Source organism: Lemur catta, chromosome X, assembly GCF_020740605.2.
Source record: "Lemur catta isolate mLemCat1 chromosome X, mLemCat1.pri, whole genome shotgun sequence".
NCBI classification, from domain to species: Eukaryota; Metazoa; Chordata; class Mammalia; order Primates; family Lemuridae; genus Lemur; species Lemur catta.
In genome coordinates, this window is record NC_059155.1 from 45,180,235 (window position 1) to 45,194,586 (window position 14,352).

The 14,352-nt window shown below is 47.0% G+C and overlaps 1 protein-coding gene across 1 annotated transcript; it reads right to left on the bottom strand.

The window, feature by feature from the left end:
• Nucleotides 1-327: 327 nt before the first annotated feature.
• Nucleotides 328-1,210, bottom strand: LOC123627968 (polyadenylate-binding protein 1-like 2). Its single transcript, XM_045537529.1, has one exon. It carries the CDS (start codon nt 1,005-1,007, stop codon nt 405-407), a length of 603 nt encoding a protein of 200 aa, XP_045393485.1. The 5' UTR covers nt 1,008-1,210; the 3' UTR covers nt 328-404.
• Nucleotides 1,211-14,352: the final 13,142 nt, after the last annotated feature.

Here is a 14,352-nt window from a genome sequence, read left to right on the forward strand (position 1 = left end):
TTGATGGGGGTGGGTGGAGGAAAGGGAGGGAAGGATCAGGGAGAAGGTGGAAAGTGGGGAAGGTGGAGGGAGGAGGGAGGAGAGAGGAGGGAGGAGGGAGGAGGGAGGAGAGAGGAGGGAGGAGGGAGGAGGAGGAGACGGAGAGGGGAAGCAGAGGGGAAGGAGGAGGAGAAAGAGAAGGAGAGCTAGAGGGAGAGGAAGAAAGGGAGAGGGAGAGAGGGAGAGAGGGGGAGAGGGGCAGAAAGGAAGGGGCGAGACCTAGAGAGGGGGAGGTGAGGAGAGGGAGAGAGAGAGAGACCTGCACTCCCAATACAATACACTGCTGGTGGGTTGGGGGGGAGGGGTTGTAAACCGGGTGGGAGCCAAGGTTTGGCTCTGCTGGCTGGGTAGCTTCTGGGATGTCTTCATCGAAAGGTGGCCTCCTCATCGGTGTCTTCCTCGAAATCCTTGACGTCAGCACTGGTGGACTGCCTGGCCCAGGCTCCCCTTTCGGCCTCTCGTTCTTTATGCGACTTGAATCTCCCGACGAAAATTTTGCGGTAGTTGAGGAACATGCCATTCATCGCATCGATGGCTCGCTCCGCGGACTCCTGCTTCTGGAAGTGCACGAACCCATAGCCCTTGGGCCCCTTTTCGTCGCAGGCCACTTTGCAGGAGAGGATGTTGCCAAACGCCGAGAAGATGTTGTACAGCGCCTTGTTGTCGATGGTCTTGCCCAGGTTCTTGATGAAGACGTTGCCCACCCCGCTTTTGCGGAGCGAGGGGTCCCTCTGGGACCACATGATGCGCACTGGCCTGCCCTTTATGACATCAAAGTTCAGGGTCTCCAGGGCCCGCTTGGCATCCACCGGTTGCTGATAGTTGACATACGCATAGCCCAATGAGCGGCGGGTGATCTTGTCCCTGCAAATGCGGATGGAGAGGATGGGCCCGGCTGGACTGAACTTCTCATACAGCATTGCCTCGGTCACCTCAGGGTGCAGGTCGCCTACATACAGCGAGGCCATGGGAAAGTCTGGGTTCCCCTCAGAGCCCCCGCCGGTCTCCGCCTCGGCGTCCGCGGCGGCGACCGCGGCGGCCACGGCGAGTGCCACGGCCTCCTCATCCTCATCCGCATTTTCTTCCCCCAAGGGGGGGGCCGCAGCCTCCGCTCCGGTGGCGGCTTCGGCTGCGCTGGCCTCCGCCACTGCCACAGCCGCTGCCGCCCGGGCGGCCTCCGCCTCCCCCAGGGTGGCCTCTGCTGCTGCCTCCTCTACTGAGGCCTCGGCCTCCACCTCAGCCTCCACCTCTGCTTCCGCCTCCGCCACGGAGGCCTCCGCCACCGCCTCTGCCACGGTCGCCGCCGCAGCCTCCGCCGCCGCCGCCGCTGCCGCTGCCGCCACCGCCGCCGCCACTGTCGCCGCTGTCGCCACGGTCGCCGCTGCCGCCGGGCCGCTACCGCGACCTCCCTTCCCGCGAGCTGGAGGATGGAGAGGCGGGGGAGGGCAGGAGGGCCCGGGGGTGCCGGAACCCGGGCCTGGGGCGCGAGCAGGAGCTGGCGCAGGGGACCCGGAGCCAGCCGAGCTGGCGAGTCCAAATCACCTGGGATGGCGAGCACTGCCAAGAGCGCGCCGGTGCCAGTCGCCGCAGCCTGCAGCCTGCTGCTGTTGCCGCCGCCGCTCGGTCGTGGGCTAGCGTGCGGGGCGCAGGCGGGCGGGCGGCGTGTGGTGGGGGGCGGGGGGTGTTGGCGTCTGTGGTCCGGGCAGCTGGGAAGGCTTCTTTCTCTTTGGTTCCCCCTGTAGCTGCTGCGGGGCTGCGGGGCTGCGGGGCTGCGGGCGGTGGGAGGGTGTGGGAGGGAGCCAGAGGCGGGGGGCGGGGGCGGAGTGGCGGTGGAGGAGTGTGACTGCCCAGCGTCTCGAGTCGCCTGGATATTTGTGAAGGGGACGCCAGGGAAAGGGCTCCACGGTGGACGGAGGGGATAAGGGTTCGATTTGGAAGCCGGGGGGGTGTATTTTTATCTCCCCATCCTCATATGGAACGCTTAAATTATTAAATCAAGTACCTTGCAAAAGAGGGTGGAGTGGCTTTCAGGATACACTTGCCTGGCCTAAACAAAGCCAAGAAAAATAGTTTTTTCACATCCAGGGTTCCTCTCCCCCCACCCCCGCCAAAAGAGCACACGCACTCCCCAACATCACCACCACCAAGGAAACAACTCCTATTCTGAGCCTCCCAAGCTCCCTTGTGCAGCCTGCTGATCCATTTTCTGAGAGATCGCTCCCCCTTTTCCAGCTCTTTCCCTCCTCTGCAACACTGGCAAAAGAGAGAATAAAAAACATGTACTCATTCATGATGTCCTGCCACAAATATTGATGGAGCTGGTGCCAATCCCTAGGGATAAAGGGGTCGGGAGACAGGAGGGCATAGACTGGTTTTGAGCTCGTCCTTGGGAGCAGACAGTCTGGGCTGGAAACCCTGACCCTGCTCCAGACTATGGGAAAACTATGGACCTGGGGTCCTGCACACCCCCAACTCCCATCCCCACCACAGCCTCAGGACATGCAGCCTGGAAGTGAGGGGGAGGGATCAAGAGCACCCTGTGGCTAGGACTGCCCTCAATGATAAGGTGAGGAAAACCAAACTGAGAGAGTGCTGGGGCTGGGAACAGGGCCTGGTCCAGGGCCAGGCACTTGTTTATTCTTGGCTCTCCCCTCAAGGTGCTGAGGTTTCTAACCTGGACCAAGAAATACACATCCAGGTTCGAAAGGAAAACCAAAACGAAACATGAAATTTCTCTCTAGAATGAGGTGCCTGGTCCCAGTTCACCAGCTAATATTTATGGAAGGCTTATCAAGTACTTGGCACTGGGAGTGTGGGGGTGGGGGCGTTGCTGGCTAAAAGAGAGGCAATGTGGCAAGGGAGCAGTGAGTGTTGATGTGTTGGAGGTGTGGGGTGGGTGAGAAGAGGTGAGCAGTATGTGTGGTGGGAGCAGAGAGGCTACACAGGGCCAAATGCTGAGGGAATAGACAAGAGAGCAACCATGTAACAGAGACTAGAGTCCCACTTCCTCCATAAAGGAGGACCAGACACTAACTCTTCCTAGTAGGAATCAAGTGAGGCTTCACCGAAGATGGAACCCCTGAGGTGTGCTTTAAAAGAGGAGGAGCAGTCCACCATGTTGAGGCAGGAGAGAAGACATTCCAGGCAGAGGGATCAGTCTGTGCCCAAGGCCCTTTGGCATGAGAAAACACACATGGTCACTTCTGGTCATGCCTCATAATCTGGTGAGGACAGAGCTCATGGTCTCCAAGAGCACATGGTAGAAGATGGGGCTGGAAGGTGTGGGGCCCTGAGAGGCAAGCTAAGGTGCTTGGACTCTCTACCCACGGTCAGGTGCACCACTCAGCATGTTCAAGGAGGGAAGCGGTATGATCAGAACTTTAGAAAGAGTACAAATTAAACATCAATACGCATATATAAGTGTGCATGCACACGTGCACACTCACAAAACCAAGGCAAGGTTGATAGAACAAAAAGAAGAAAGTCAGATGTGACCAGTTCCAAAAGAGTCAGAACAACTCTTCCCTCTGTCCCTCCTTTTGTTCCATAAATAGGGGTCTCACACTTACCATGAGCCAGTGGGGCCAGATATTTAAAATGACCAAACTATAGTGCCTTCCCTTAGGATGTCTTCATTCCACTAAGGCTCAGGCTGCCCACAAAGAAAACAGAAATGCCAGAAGAAGGCTATAAGTGCTATGTGATTGGACTAAGGTGGTCATGGAATTTCACCGGCCCAGCACATATTCTCTCCTCCCCCACGTCCACCTTCTTTGGGTAAATAAAGCTGTTTTCTGTGGTGTTAGTGTTGGCTGGATCTGGGCAGTCGCACATGATAGAACAACCGTGAACCTGAGGAAGTGACCGAGCCACTGTAGGGTGCAAGACAGTGAGAGCTTTCCATTGCTGGCTGGAAAGCATCCCAAGATGGCTGAGAAGCAGACACACAGACTTGTACCTCACCAGCTTGCGAAGTCCAGCTCTCTACCCCTAGGCAGGGCTAGTGCCAGCAAAGGCAAGGGACAAAGACCTAGGAAAAGCCTGCTGTACAGCCCATGCCTGACCAAGGTGATCACTGTCACCAATGTTGGGAGCCATCTCCTGGGAGTCTAGGTTATTTGCAGGCAAGGGGCAGATGAGCTGTGCCTAACCATTCCAGGTGGTTGTCCAAGAGGGACCCGAGAAAGCAGAGGCCAAGGGGGAGGTCCTGATTGCTGAGGAGTAGGGGATGTGGCAATGATGAGAAGAGCTTCTCGGCCCATTGTTAGGAGACCAAAATTACGAGGAAGACCAATCAGGGACCAAGTCGAGGACTAGGACTCAACAAGATCTCTTTCTCCAGCTTTGGCTTCCAGCCCAAAGAGCCAACAGAAATCAGTGAAATAGCGGGAGAAAGAGGTTCAGAGAAGTGGTACTATGGCCAGCAAATCCCCAAACGTCAAGGTAATCCCTAGGATCCTGAACCTCCGGCAACGGGAATAAGACTACTAAAGTGACAAGGATGCAGCTGAAGACTACTCTCAAAGTCCCTTCTCGAGGGCCTCCACGGAGCCCCCACCTCCTTTTTTTACTTTGTGGTCAGTTTCTGCCACCCGCAATTGAATGTGTTCTGACTGCTATACACTGTGACAGGGGCAAAAATAAAGAGCTCTGTGGAATGTCAATAGTGGGGGGGGATCTCTTTCTTGTGGGAAGAAATGCTATTGATTTCGTTCAATCAATGATTCAACAAGTATTTATGGATTTACGGGGGGGCCATCTATGTACCAAGTATTCTTCTCATCAGAGGGTCCCTGCACTCAGGGAGCTTATTTTCTAGTGGAGAGGCAGGCAATAGATCAGAAAATGTAAAAACAGTTAAAAGTTGCTATGAATGCTCTCAGGGAAACAAACAAGATGATTTGGTACATATTGCCTAGAACCCTAGAGAAGTGGCAAAGCAGGAGATATGAAGTTCAAGGAAGACCTTTCTGAGGACAACGATAAACTGCCAGTCCTGCAAGGCACTGGGGGAACAGCCAGCCCAGCAGAGGGACCTGCAATTCCCTTGGTCCTGTGGCAGAAAAGAAGAGTTCTGGAGGGACAGAAAGGATGCCAGTGTGGCTGGAGCCCAGTGTGAGAGGGGATAGAGGGAAGGAACAGAGGAAGGTGTGGTGGTGGGTGGAGTTATGACAAAAAGTTTGATCCTTATTCAGAGAGTGCTCTTGGGAACCAGAGAGAGGATTGAAGCAAGGGACTGCCATGATCTGATTGACATTCAATGGTTTCTGTCTGGCTCCTCTGTGTGGAAAATATTGCAAGTGTTAGGGCACAAAGGAAAGTAGGCAAGCCAGTTAGGAGGCTGTTGCAGTAGTCCAGCTGAGAGACTGCTGCGGCTTGGCCCACACTGGAAACATGAATTTGGAGAATAGTGCATGGATTCACACAGTATTTTGGAAATAGAAGAGACTGCACTTGCTGATGGGTTAAAGGCAGTCAGTGAAGAAACCTATGGAATGAATGATTACTACAAGAGTGTTTTCTTGCATGACTTCATCATGGAGGTGTTATGTGTGGTCATAGGCAATATGGGGAGTGGGTGTGCTAGGTTTAGAGAAGAGGGAAAGACAGTGGGGTGGGTGTCAAGAGCTCCTATTTGCACACATTAAGTTTCTGGAGTCTATTTGTCATCCATAGTGGCTGGAGAAACAGAATTATCGAGACAACAGGATACAGATAGTGTTTATTAAAGCCATGAGACTGGGTAGGATCACCTAGAGAGAGTATGGCCAGGAGAAGAAGGTGCATGGCTGCTCCCTGAGACACTCTGACATTTAGAAGTTGGGCTGAGGAGCACAAGCCTGAAAAAGAGATTCAGAAGGACTGAGCAGTGAACAGGCCTTCTCTCTAAGCCTCGCATGTCCAAACCTCCCTCCTCTCCAAGGCTTTGCATATCCATCCAGCCTCAAGGTCTTCACTCAGGTCCTGCTCTCAGTGCTCCTAGCTGTGCATGTGTGGCAGTTGCTTTAGAACGGGACAACAATGACTTTATGTGCTAGGGTTTGGACTTCTCTTTCTGATCATTTCTCAGTGGAGCTTTGAAAAGAGAGAGGCACAGAGACAGAGATCTTCAAAGAGTGGGGTAGGCATGACTCCACTATTTCATGTGGCCCACCTCCTTCTTCCTATCAGCAGGGAGAAACTGAAAGGAGTAGGGATGCAGTTCAGAGAGCAGGGGAAAAAGAGTGCAAAAGAATGGAAGAAGGAGGGGGATGGGGGACCAATGGGGAGAGGGACAGATCAACTCTATACACAAAAGTGAATCAAAACACAGGAAACAGGGGTCTTCTTAAAGAAGTCTCTTCCCATGACTTGCTTGTTGCCATAAGTGTGTGTAGGGGTGCCATGGAGAATGAAAGCACAACTGTATTTTGGAGTAGGGAAATTGTTTCTGTCAATACACACTGGATCCCCTAAATTCCTCCAAATAAAGATAATTATGGGATGCAGGCTGACAAAAAAAATCAACTTTAGGCTGTTATTTAGGGAAAATTGGAAAGTGTTTGGATGTGCCCCTGGCATTTAACAAATAATAACCACGATTATCATGTTGTCTTGAATAAATACAACACATTTAGCAAACAGTCCTTCGCATCCTTATCAAGTGAAGAGTTAAGGAAGACATACATGTATGTGGAGCAAGGATGGAATGGGAATCAGTCCTGTAGAAATAAAAGCTCCAGGACATAAGGACATAAGTGCAAGCATGTTTATAGCCGAACGGTTCCTATTGGGAAAACTAGAACCCCAAGCAAGTATACATCAGTGGAGGGGTGACTGATACATTGCGAAGTAGCCATTCTGTAGATTATTATGCAGCCATTAACAAGCTTGAGTTATATTTATGTAACAGAGGCAAAGGCCTGAAAAGAAGCAAAAAAATGTTTTATGAGCTGTCTTTTTAATCCCCCCCTCCTCTTTTTGAGAATTAAAACCTGCATTCCTGCCCAAGGCCAGTAAGCAGAGGGGCAGAAAAATGTTCTTTGTTCTTTGTTTCCTCTTATTAGTACCACAGGAGATGGCTCAAGGGAATTGTCTGGTAGCCCAAAGCTGGAAACCCCCCCCCCCCCCCGCCGTTTTAAAAGCTGTGTATTTTTGCTTACCGATAGGACGATGGTACTTTAAGACAAGAGTCTGCCATCCTCCTCATTTGCCAGCAAATTAATAAACTTCTCTTTCCTTTTCCTCAAACAGCTTGTCCTCCTTCATTCGTTCGGCCATGGGGACAAGTACCGAACTTTTGGTAACATTTATGTGGGCTGATTTCCAAAATGTGCTATTACTAGGTGAGAAAATCAGGTTGCAGAAAAGGGAACAGTATGTGGTCCCATTATTGGAGCAGGCGAGAAGAAATGAGGTGGTGATCTCATACCTACTTGACTGTCTACTTGACATCTCCACCTGGATATCTCATAGGGATTCCATCCTTAAATGGCAAAGATGGAGGTCCTGAGCTTCTTTCACCACCACCACCCACATTCCCCAACTTTGCACCTCCCATAGTAGTCTTGCCCCAAGAAAAATGAATAACACCTCCATCCATCCTGGTACTAAATTCAAATTAAAAGAAAGAGTCACCCTTATTTATTACCTCTCTACATGTTTCTCTGGCCACCATACCATCCTTCAGCAATTTCTATCACTTCTGCCTCCCAAACACCACCTGAACCTCTTAAACTCCACTGGAGTCCACCATTGTGTCTTGCATGTGTTCCCACCATAGCCTCCTACGTGGTCACCTGCTTCCAACAAACTCCCTTCTCTATCCAGCAGCCAGACTGATCTTTCTGAAAGATGAACCATGCCTTTTGCCTGCCCTACTTAAGATCCCAGACAGGGGCTCCCCATGTCACTTCCACTAAAGTGCAAACTCCTCAACATGGCTTAAATATAATGAGCTGCATGGTGTGGCCCTTACCAACCTCGCCTTTCTCACCTCTCTAGATACTGGCCAATGTGGGGCTTCTTACAATGCTTTGACTACTCCAAATTCCAAGTTCCAAGCTCCAACCTCAAGCCTCCTGGGGCCTTCCATTTACCTAAAACCTTTCTCCATCCTTTTAAAATCGTGAACAAGTTTTTAAAGATACAAAACTTACAGGGAGTCACAGAACACGTACTCAGATACACATCCAACAATAACATTTTGTCCTAGTTTTGTTTCAGATGTTTAGACTTTTAGGGCAATAAAACAATACAAACTACAGCTACCACCCTCTTTGGAGCCCTCTCCATTCCATTCCCCTCCCTTCCTCCCCACAGAGAAGTACCTAGGTCAATTCTGCATGTGATTAAAGCCAGGAGACAAGCAAGACCTTGGTTTCCCTCTCTCTGATTTCTTTGCTCTCTGTGTGTGCCTTTTCCCTCACCGCTTAACTTACCTGAGGTTGAGAGTCTCTTTGGCCGTTTTTTCTTTGTCTCTCAGAAGCAGGCAGGGTCCATAAAAGGGATCACAATTGGTGATATTTGGACTCAGGATGATCATGAGGAATGAAGAAGCCTATACTCCTAGGAGTTTTTGTAGATTCCTACATTCCTGGGCCTGGCTTGGGGCAAACAGAAGATGGGCCTTGAAGTCAAATTGGCTCCTAGGCAGAATTCCAGGGCAAAACACTTAACCACTCTGAGCCTCCCTCTGTGCTTGGAGTTTGAATTTCAGAAACTCTAACAATCTTAGGGATTTCCTTTATAACAAGTAGTTTTGCCCCAACCCTGCTTAGGAACCAAGAAAAAAAGGGCTATCTTGAAGGATGTTTTTCACATAGCATTCCAGATATTTTTCTCCTCTGAGAACCAATTCACCTTCCAACTCATGCTTTAACTGTCAACTAATGCCCTTCTTTGTCATAATTGTGGGCAGTTTACAGAAGTGATCTTATAACAATATACCTAGAGATATGCCCCAGGCCATGGCTTTACAGTTGTGCTTACCTTCCTCAAGTGGCTTTACTTTTTTCTTTTCTTAGCTTTGGAGTCCTCATCTGTACAAAGGGATATGTATAAGTTTGACAAGTGATAACGTATGGTAAATGTTTTCACAGTGCCTGGCATGCGTTCAATGCCCAGTACAAGAAACTCCTTTCATAATCTCATCTCCCTCTGTCCTGACAATGTGCTTGTTCAGCTAATTTTTGAAGGCCCGGTGTCTTTTCTTTATGGTGCTCCAGGAAGCCTGGAATTTTCTCCCTAACCAGGAGCAAAGCATCAGTACAGAGGAAGCGGACAGGGTTCCGCTGGGTTACATCCCAGGTTATAGCTGGATTTTACTCCAGACAACTGCCTGATTCTCCAGCCTGAACTCCCTTAGCTTTGTGAACTAAAATAAAATTTTAAGGCTCACCCCCCCAACTGATTGACTAAATGGACCCCCTCGTGGCCAAAAGGAATATCCTAAAACTAAATTGCCTGCCAGGAGGAAGGAGATCAGACATATCTTATCATGTCCCCTCCCTTCTTGGGGACATCCTTTGTAACCCATTAACAGGCCTTAGGGTACGTGAGACAAACCTAGAGGTCCTCAATTTACACAACAAATATATGTCTGGTGGCTTATCTCTGATAAACAGCAACTATGTCAAAACATTCCAAGCCATGTCTTTAGCCAATTACAAGCCAAAGAATCTTTAAACTCACCTATAACCTGTAAGCGCCCCCCCCATTTCCACATGGCCCACCTTTTCGGGCCAAACCAATGTATGCCTCCCACGTACTGATTTATGACTTTACCTGAAACCCCTGTCTCCCTGAAATGTATAAAACCAAACTGTAACCCAGCCACAGCGAGTCCACTTGCTCAAGGCCTCTTGGGTGTGGCTCCGGGTCATGATCCTCAAATTTGGCTCGGAATAAATTTCTTTAAAATTATTTTACAGAGTTTAGTTTCTTTTCCATTGACAGCTTACACCCTCATTCATGTTTTCAGTGCTTCTCCCAAGTATAAGACCTCAGTATGATCCATTTATTTATTTTCTGGAGGCCCAAAGGCCTTGCAAATTAACACATTGAAAGCATGGCATTTTCTGTACTCACCCAGAAACCACCCAGAAGATTTGATAATACTATCTCAACAGAATGAGGTATTGAGTCAGGAGTGAATTTTCTGTCAACTGCTACTCATTGCTTTGAACGTTTTCAGGGCCATTTTGGAGAAAATTGACTGTAAGGTAATACACTCCTTCAACTTCTTTGCTGCAGGCTACTGAATGCATTTTAATGCCTCCATGATGTCTCTGGATCAATATTACCAACACTCACCATTGTGATGTGACAAATTCATGGATTACTCAAGTGTGAATAGGTGACCTTCATTGCTGAGCAATTTAGGTTTTCATTCTATTTAACAGATGTAAAATGAAAACCCCTTGGATGTGGTAAAATCTTGCTAAAGTCATGGTGATTAACCTTGGGACTTCCTCCCATACATACAATCTTTTAAAAACTATACTATCTCGAAAAGGAAAGAAAAGAAAAGAAAAAAGAAAAGAAAAGAAAAGAAAAGAAAAGAAAAGAAAAGAAAAGAAAAAGAATGTGAGTGACTTTTTTCTAAAAATGTCTTGCTCCTGGCAAATATAATAGCGATGATCAGAAAGTACAAAGGAGTTTATGATAAAAAGCAAAGGACCAAGGTCCCATTACTTCCTACTCCCCAGTTGTGCTTCCAGGGGTGGACCATTTTAACAATTTCTACTTGCATTGTTGTGGCACTTGCCTCCTTACATCCAAATGAAATGCCTATTTCAGTAGTTTCTAGGCCAGACATCATCAAGTGACCACATTCTACTAGAGAGGAGGCTTTAACTCACTCACACAGTCTTCAATTTGCCCTCTCTTTCTCTCAAATTTTATGCCTTCTTCTAATGTTTACTTTCTCTATTGGTGATGCTAGTAACTTTAAATGATATGCTTAACTCTCAGTTTCTTTCATACCCCTGAGTCAGTTTCCCTTGGTTTTCTATAAAATGAGGATATTATCACCTCTCTCCTTCCCTTTTCTCAACCTCTCCTCCTCCTTTCTAGATCCTCTTTTCCAACCAGACTGATACTCATTTACATCCACTTCTGGAAACCTAATCAAATCCTCTGTGCTTTGAAAAACAACGCAAGCCTTTTACCTTTTAATGAATCTCTAATAACATTGGCCACAGGGCTGCATTTTTTCACTGAGTGTAGGCTGGGTCACTAAAAGGAGATTAATCTGGGTATCAAGTTTGAATCCTCTCTTTTTCTGTATTCCATGAACTTCTGAAAGGTCGGCCACATTTGAGTTTGATTTATATTTGATTTATGCATCCAACACACATTCTATGTCTCACACACATGCAAGCACTTAAAATGGCACAAAGACAGTTGATTATTTAACCTATTAATCCAAAAACAACCCATGAAATGGATGTCGTTATAACCTCTATTTTGCACATGGGAAAGCTGTGGTACCAATCAGTTAAATAACCTCCCCAAGGTCTCCCATATAAGTGGCAGAGTCTGGGTTGTAATTCAAAGCAAGGCAGTCTTGTTCCAGAGTTGCTCCTGATGATCGCTATGTTATTCTACACTGAGCTTCCCTCTTTTGGTTTTCCAGAATCTACAAATGTTACCAAATTTGTTGAAACAGATAGAAAAACACAGGGATGTGTAAAAAATGCTTAACAATCCCCTTACTATCGCAACCCCCTCCAATCTCAGGCACCTGAGGTCACAGAGAACACAATTATCTGTTTTATTTATACTTTCCTCAAGCCCATACAAATACAGGCATACCTTTTTTATTGCACCTCACTTCGTTGCACCTCGCAGATATTGCATTTTTCAAAAATTGAAGGACTGTGGCAAGCCAGTGTCCAGCAAGTCTATCTATCGGCGCCATTTTTCCAACAGCACATGCTCACTTTGTGTGTCTGTGTCACATTTTGGTAATTCTCACATTATTTCAAACATTTTCACTACTATTATACCTGCTATGGTGATATGTGATCAGTGATCTTCGATGTTTCTATTGTAATTGTTTTGGGGCACCACAAACTGTGGCCACATATGACAGCAAATTTAATTGATAAGTGTGTGTGTTCTGACTGCCCCATGGATCAGCACTTCCCCCATCTCTCCCCCTCTCCTTGGGCCTCCCTATTCCTTGAGACACGACAATATTGAAATTAGGCCTACTAGTAACCCTACAGTGGCCTCTAAGTGTTCAAATGAAAGGAAGAGTCTCATGCCTCTCACTTTAAATCAAAAGCCAGACATGATTAAGCTTAGTAGGAAAAGCATATCAAAATCTGAGAGAGGCAGAAAGCCAGGCGTCTTGTGCCAAACAGTTAGCCAAGTTGTGAATGTAAAGGAAAGCTTCTTGAGGGAAATTAAAAATGCTACTCTGGTGAACACATGAATGATAAGTGAAACAGCCTTATTGCTAATATGGAAAAAGTTTTAGTGGTCCGGATAGAAGATCAAACCAGCCACAACATTCCCTTAAGGGAAAGCTTAGTCCAGAGAAAGGCCCTAACTCTCTTGAAGGTGGCCACACTAAATAACAGATTTTCATTGTAGACAAAGCAGCTTTATATTAAAAGAAGATGCCATCTAAGACTTTCATAGACAGAGAGGAGCAGTCAATGCCTGGCTTCAAAGCTTCAAAGGACAGGCTGACTCTCTCATTAGGGGCATTCGCTGGTGACTTTAAGTTGAAGCCAATACTCATTTACCATTCCAAAAATTTTAGGGCCCTGTCTTAGTCTGCTTTCTGTGGCTTTTATTATAATACTTGAAACTGAGTCATTGATCAAGAAAAGAAATTTATTTCTTACAGTTAGGGATGTGGAGAAATTCTAGGTCAAGAGGCCATGTCTGTTGAGGGCCTTCTCTCTGGGAGGGAGCCTGGAGAGTCCTGAGGCAGTGCAGGGCATCACATGGTGAGGAGGCTGAACATGCTAGCTCGAGTCTCTCTTCCTCCTCTAAACACACAAGTCCCACTCCCATAACAATCTATTAATGCACTAACCCATTAATCTATTAATCCATTAATCCATGAATGGATACATCCATTCATCAGGACAGACCCCTCATGACCCAATCACCTCACCGGGCCCCAGCTTTCAATACACCCACATTGCGGATTAACTTTCAGCATGAGTTTTGGAGAAGACAAACATTCAAACCATCGCAGGCCCTTAGGAATTTTGCTAAATCTACTCTGCCTGTGCTCTCTAAATGGAACAACAAGGACAGGATGACAGCACATCGGTTTACAGCATGGTTTACTGAATAATTAAAGTCCACTTTTGAGACCGCTTGCTCACACACAGACACAGAAAAAGATTCCTTTAAAAATATTTCAGCTCACTGACAATGCACCCAGTCATCCAAGAACTCTGATGGAGATATAAAGGGAGAGTAATGTTTTTTTTCAGGTCTGCTAACATGACATCCATTCTGCAGCCCATGCATCAACGAGTGATTTTGACGTTCAAGTTTTACTACTTAGAAAGACATCTTGAAAGGCTACAGCTGTCATAGGTAGTAATTCCTCTGATGGATCTGGGCAAAGTTAATTGAAAAACCTTTTGGAAAAGTTTCTCCATTCTAAGTGCCATTAAGAACATTCATGTATTTTTGTTGTTGCTGTGATTACTTTTGGGGTCCTCTTCATAAATTCTTTGCCTAGGCTGATGTCTATAAATAGAGTTTTTCCAACATTTTCTTCTAGAATTCTAATGGTTTCACAGCTTAGGTTTAAGTCTGTTATCCATCATGAGTTGATTTTTGTGAGAGGTGACAGGTGTGGATCCTGTTTCAGCATTCTACATGTGGCTATCCAATTTTCCCAGCACTATTTATTGAAAAGGGATTCTTTTCCCCAGTGTAAGGTTTTGCCTGCTTTGCCAAAAATCAGATGGCAATATGAGGATGTTCTTTTATCTGGGTTCTCTGCTCTGTTCCATTGGTCTATGTCTCTGTCCTTGTGCCAGTACCATTCTGTTTTGGAAACAATCATTAGAGCAAATATACAACCTACAGAATGGGAGAAAATATTCACACATTACACATCCAATAAAAGGCTGATAACTAGAATCTATATAGAACTCAGGAAAATCAGCAAGGAAAAAAATCAAACAACCCTATCAAAAAGTGGGCAAAGGGCATGAACAGAAACTTTTCAAAAGAAGATAGACTAAGGACCAACAAACATATGAAAAATATGCTCAACATCTCTAATCATCAGGGAAATGCAAATCAAAACCACAATGAGATATCACTTAAACCACTGAGAATGGATTTTTT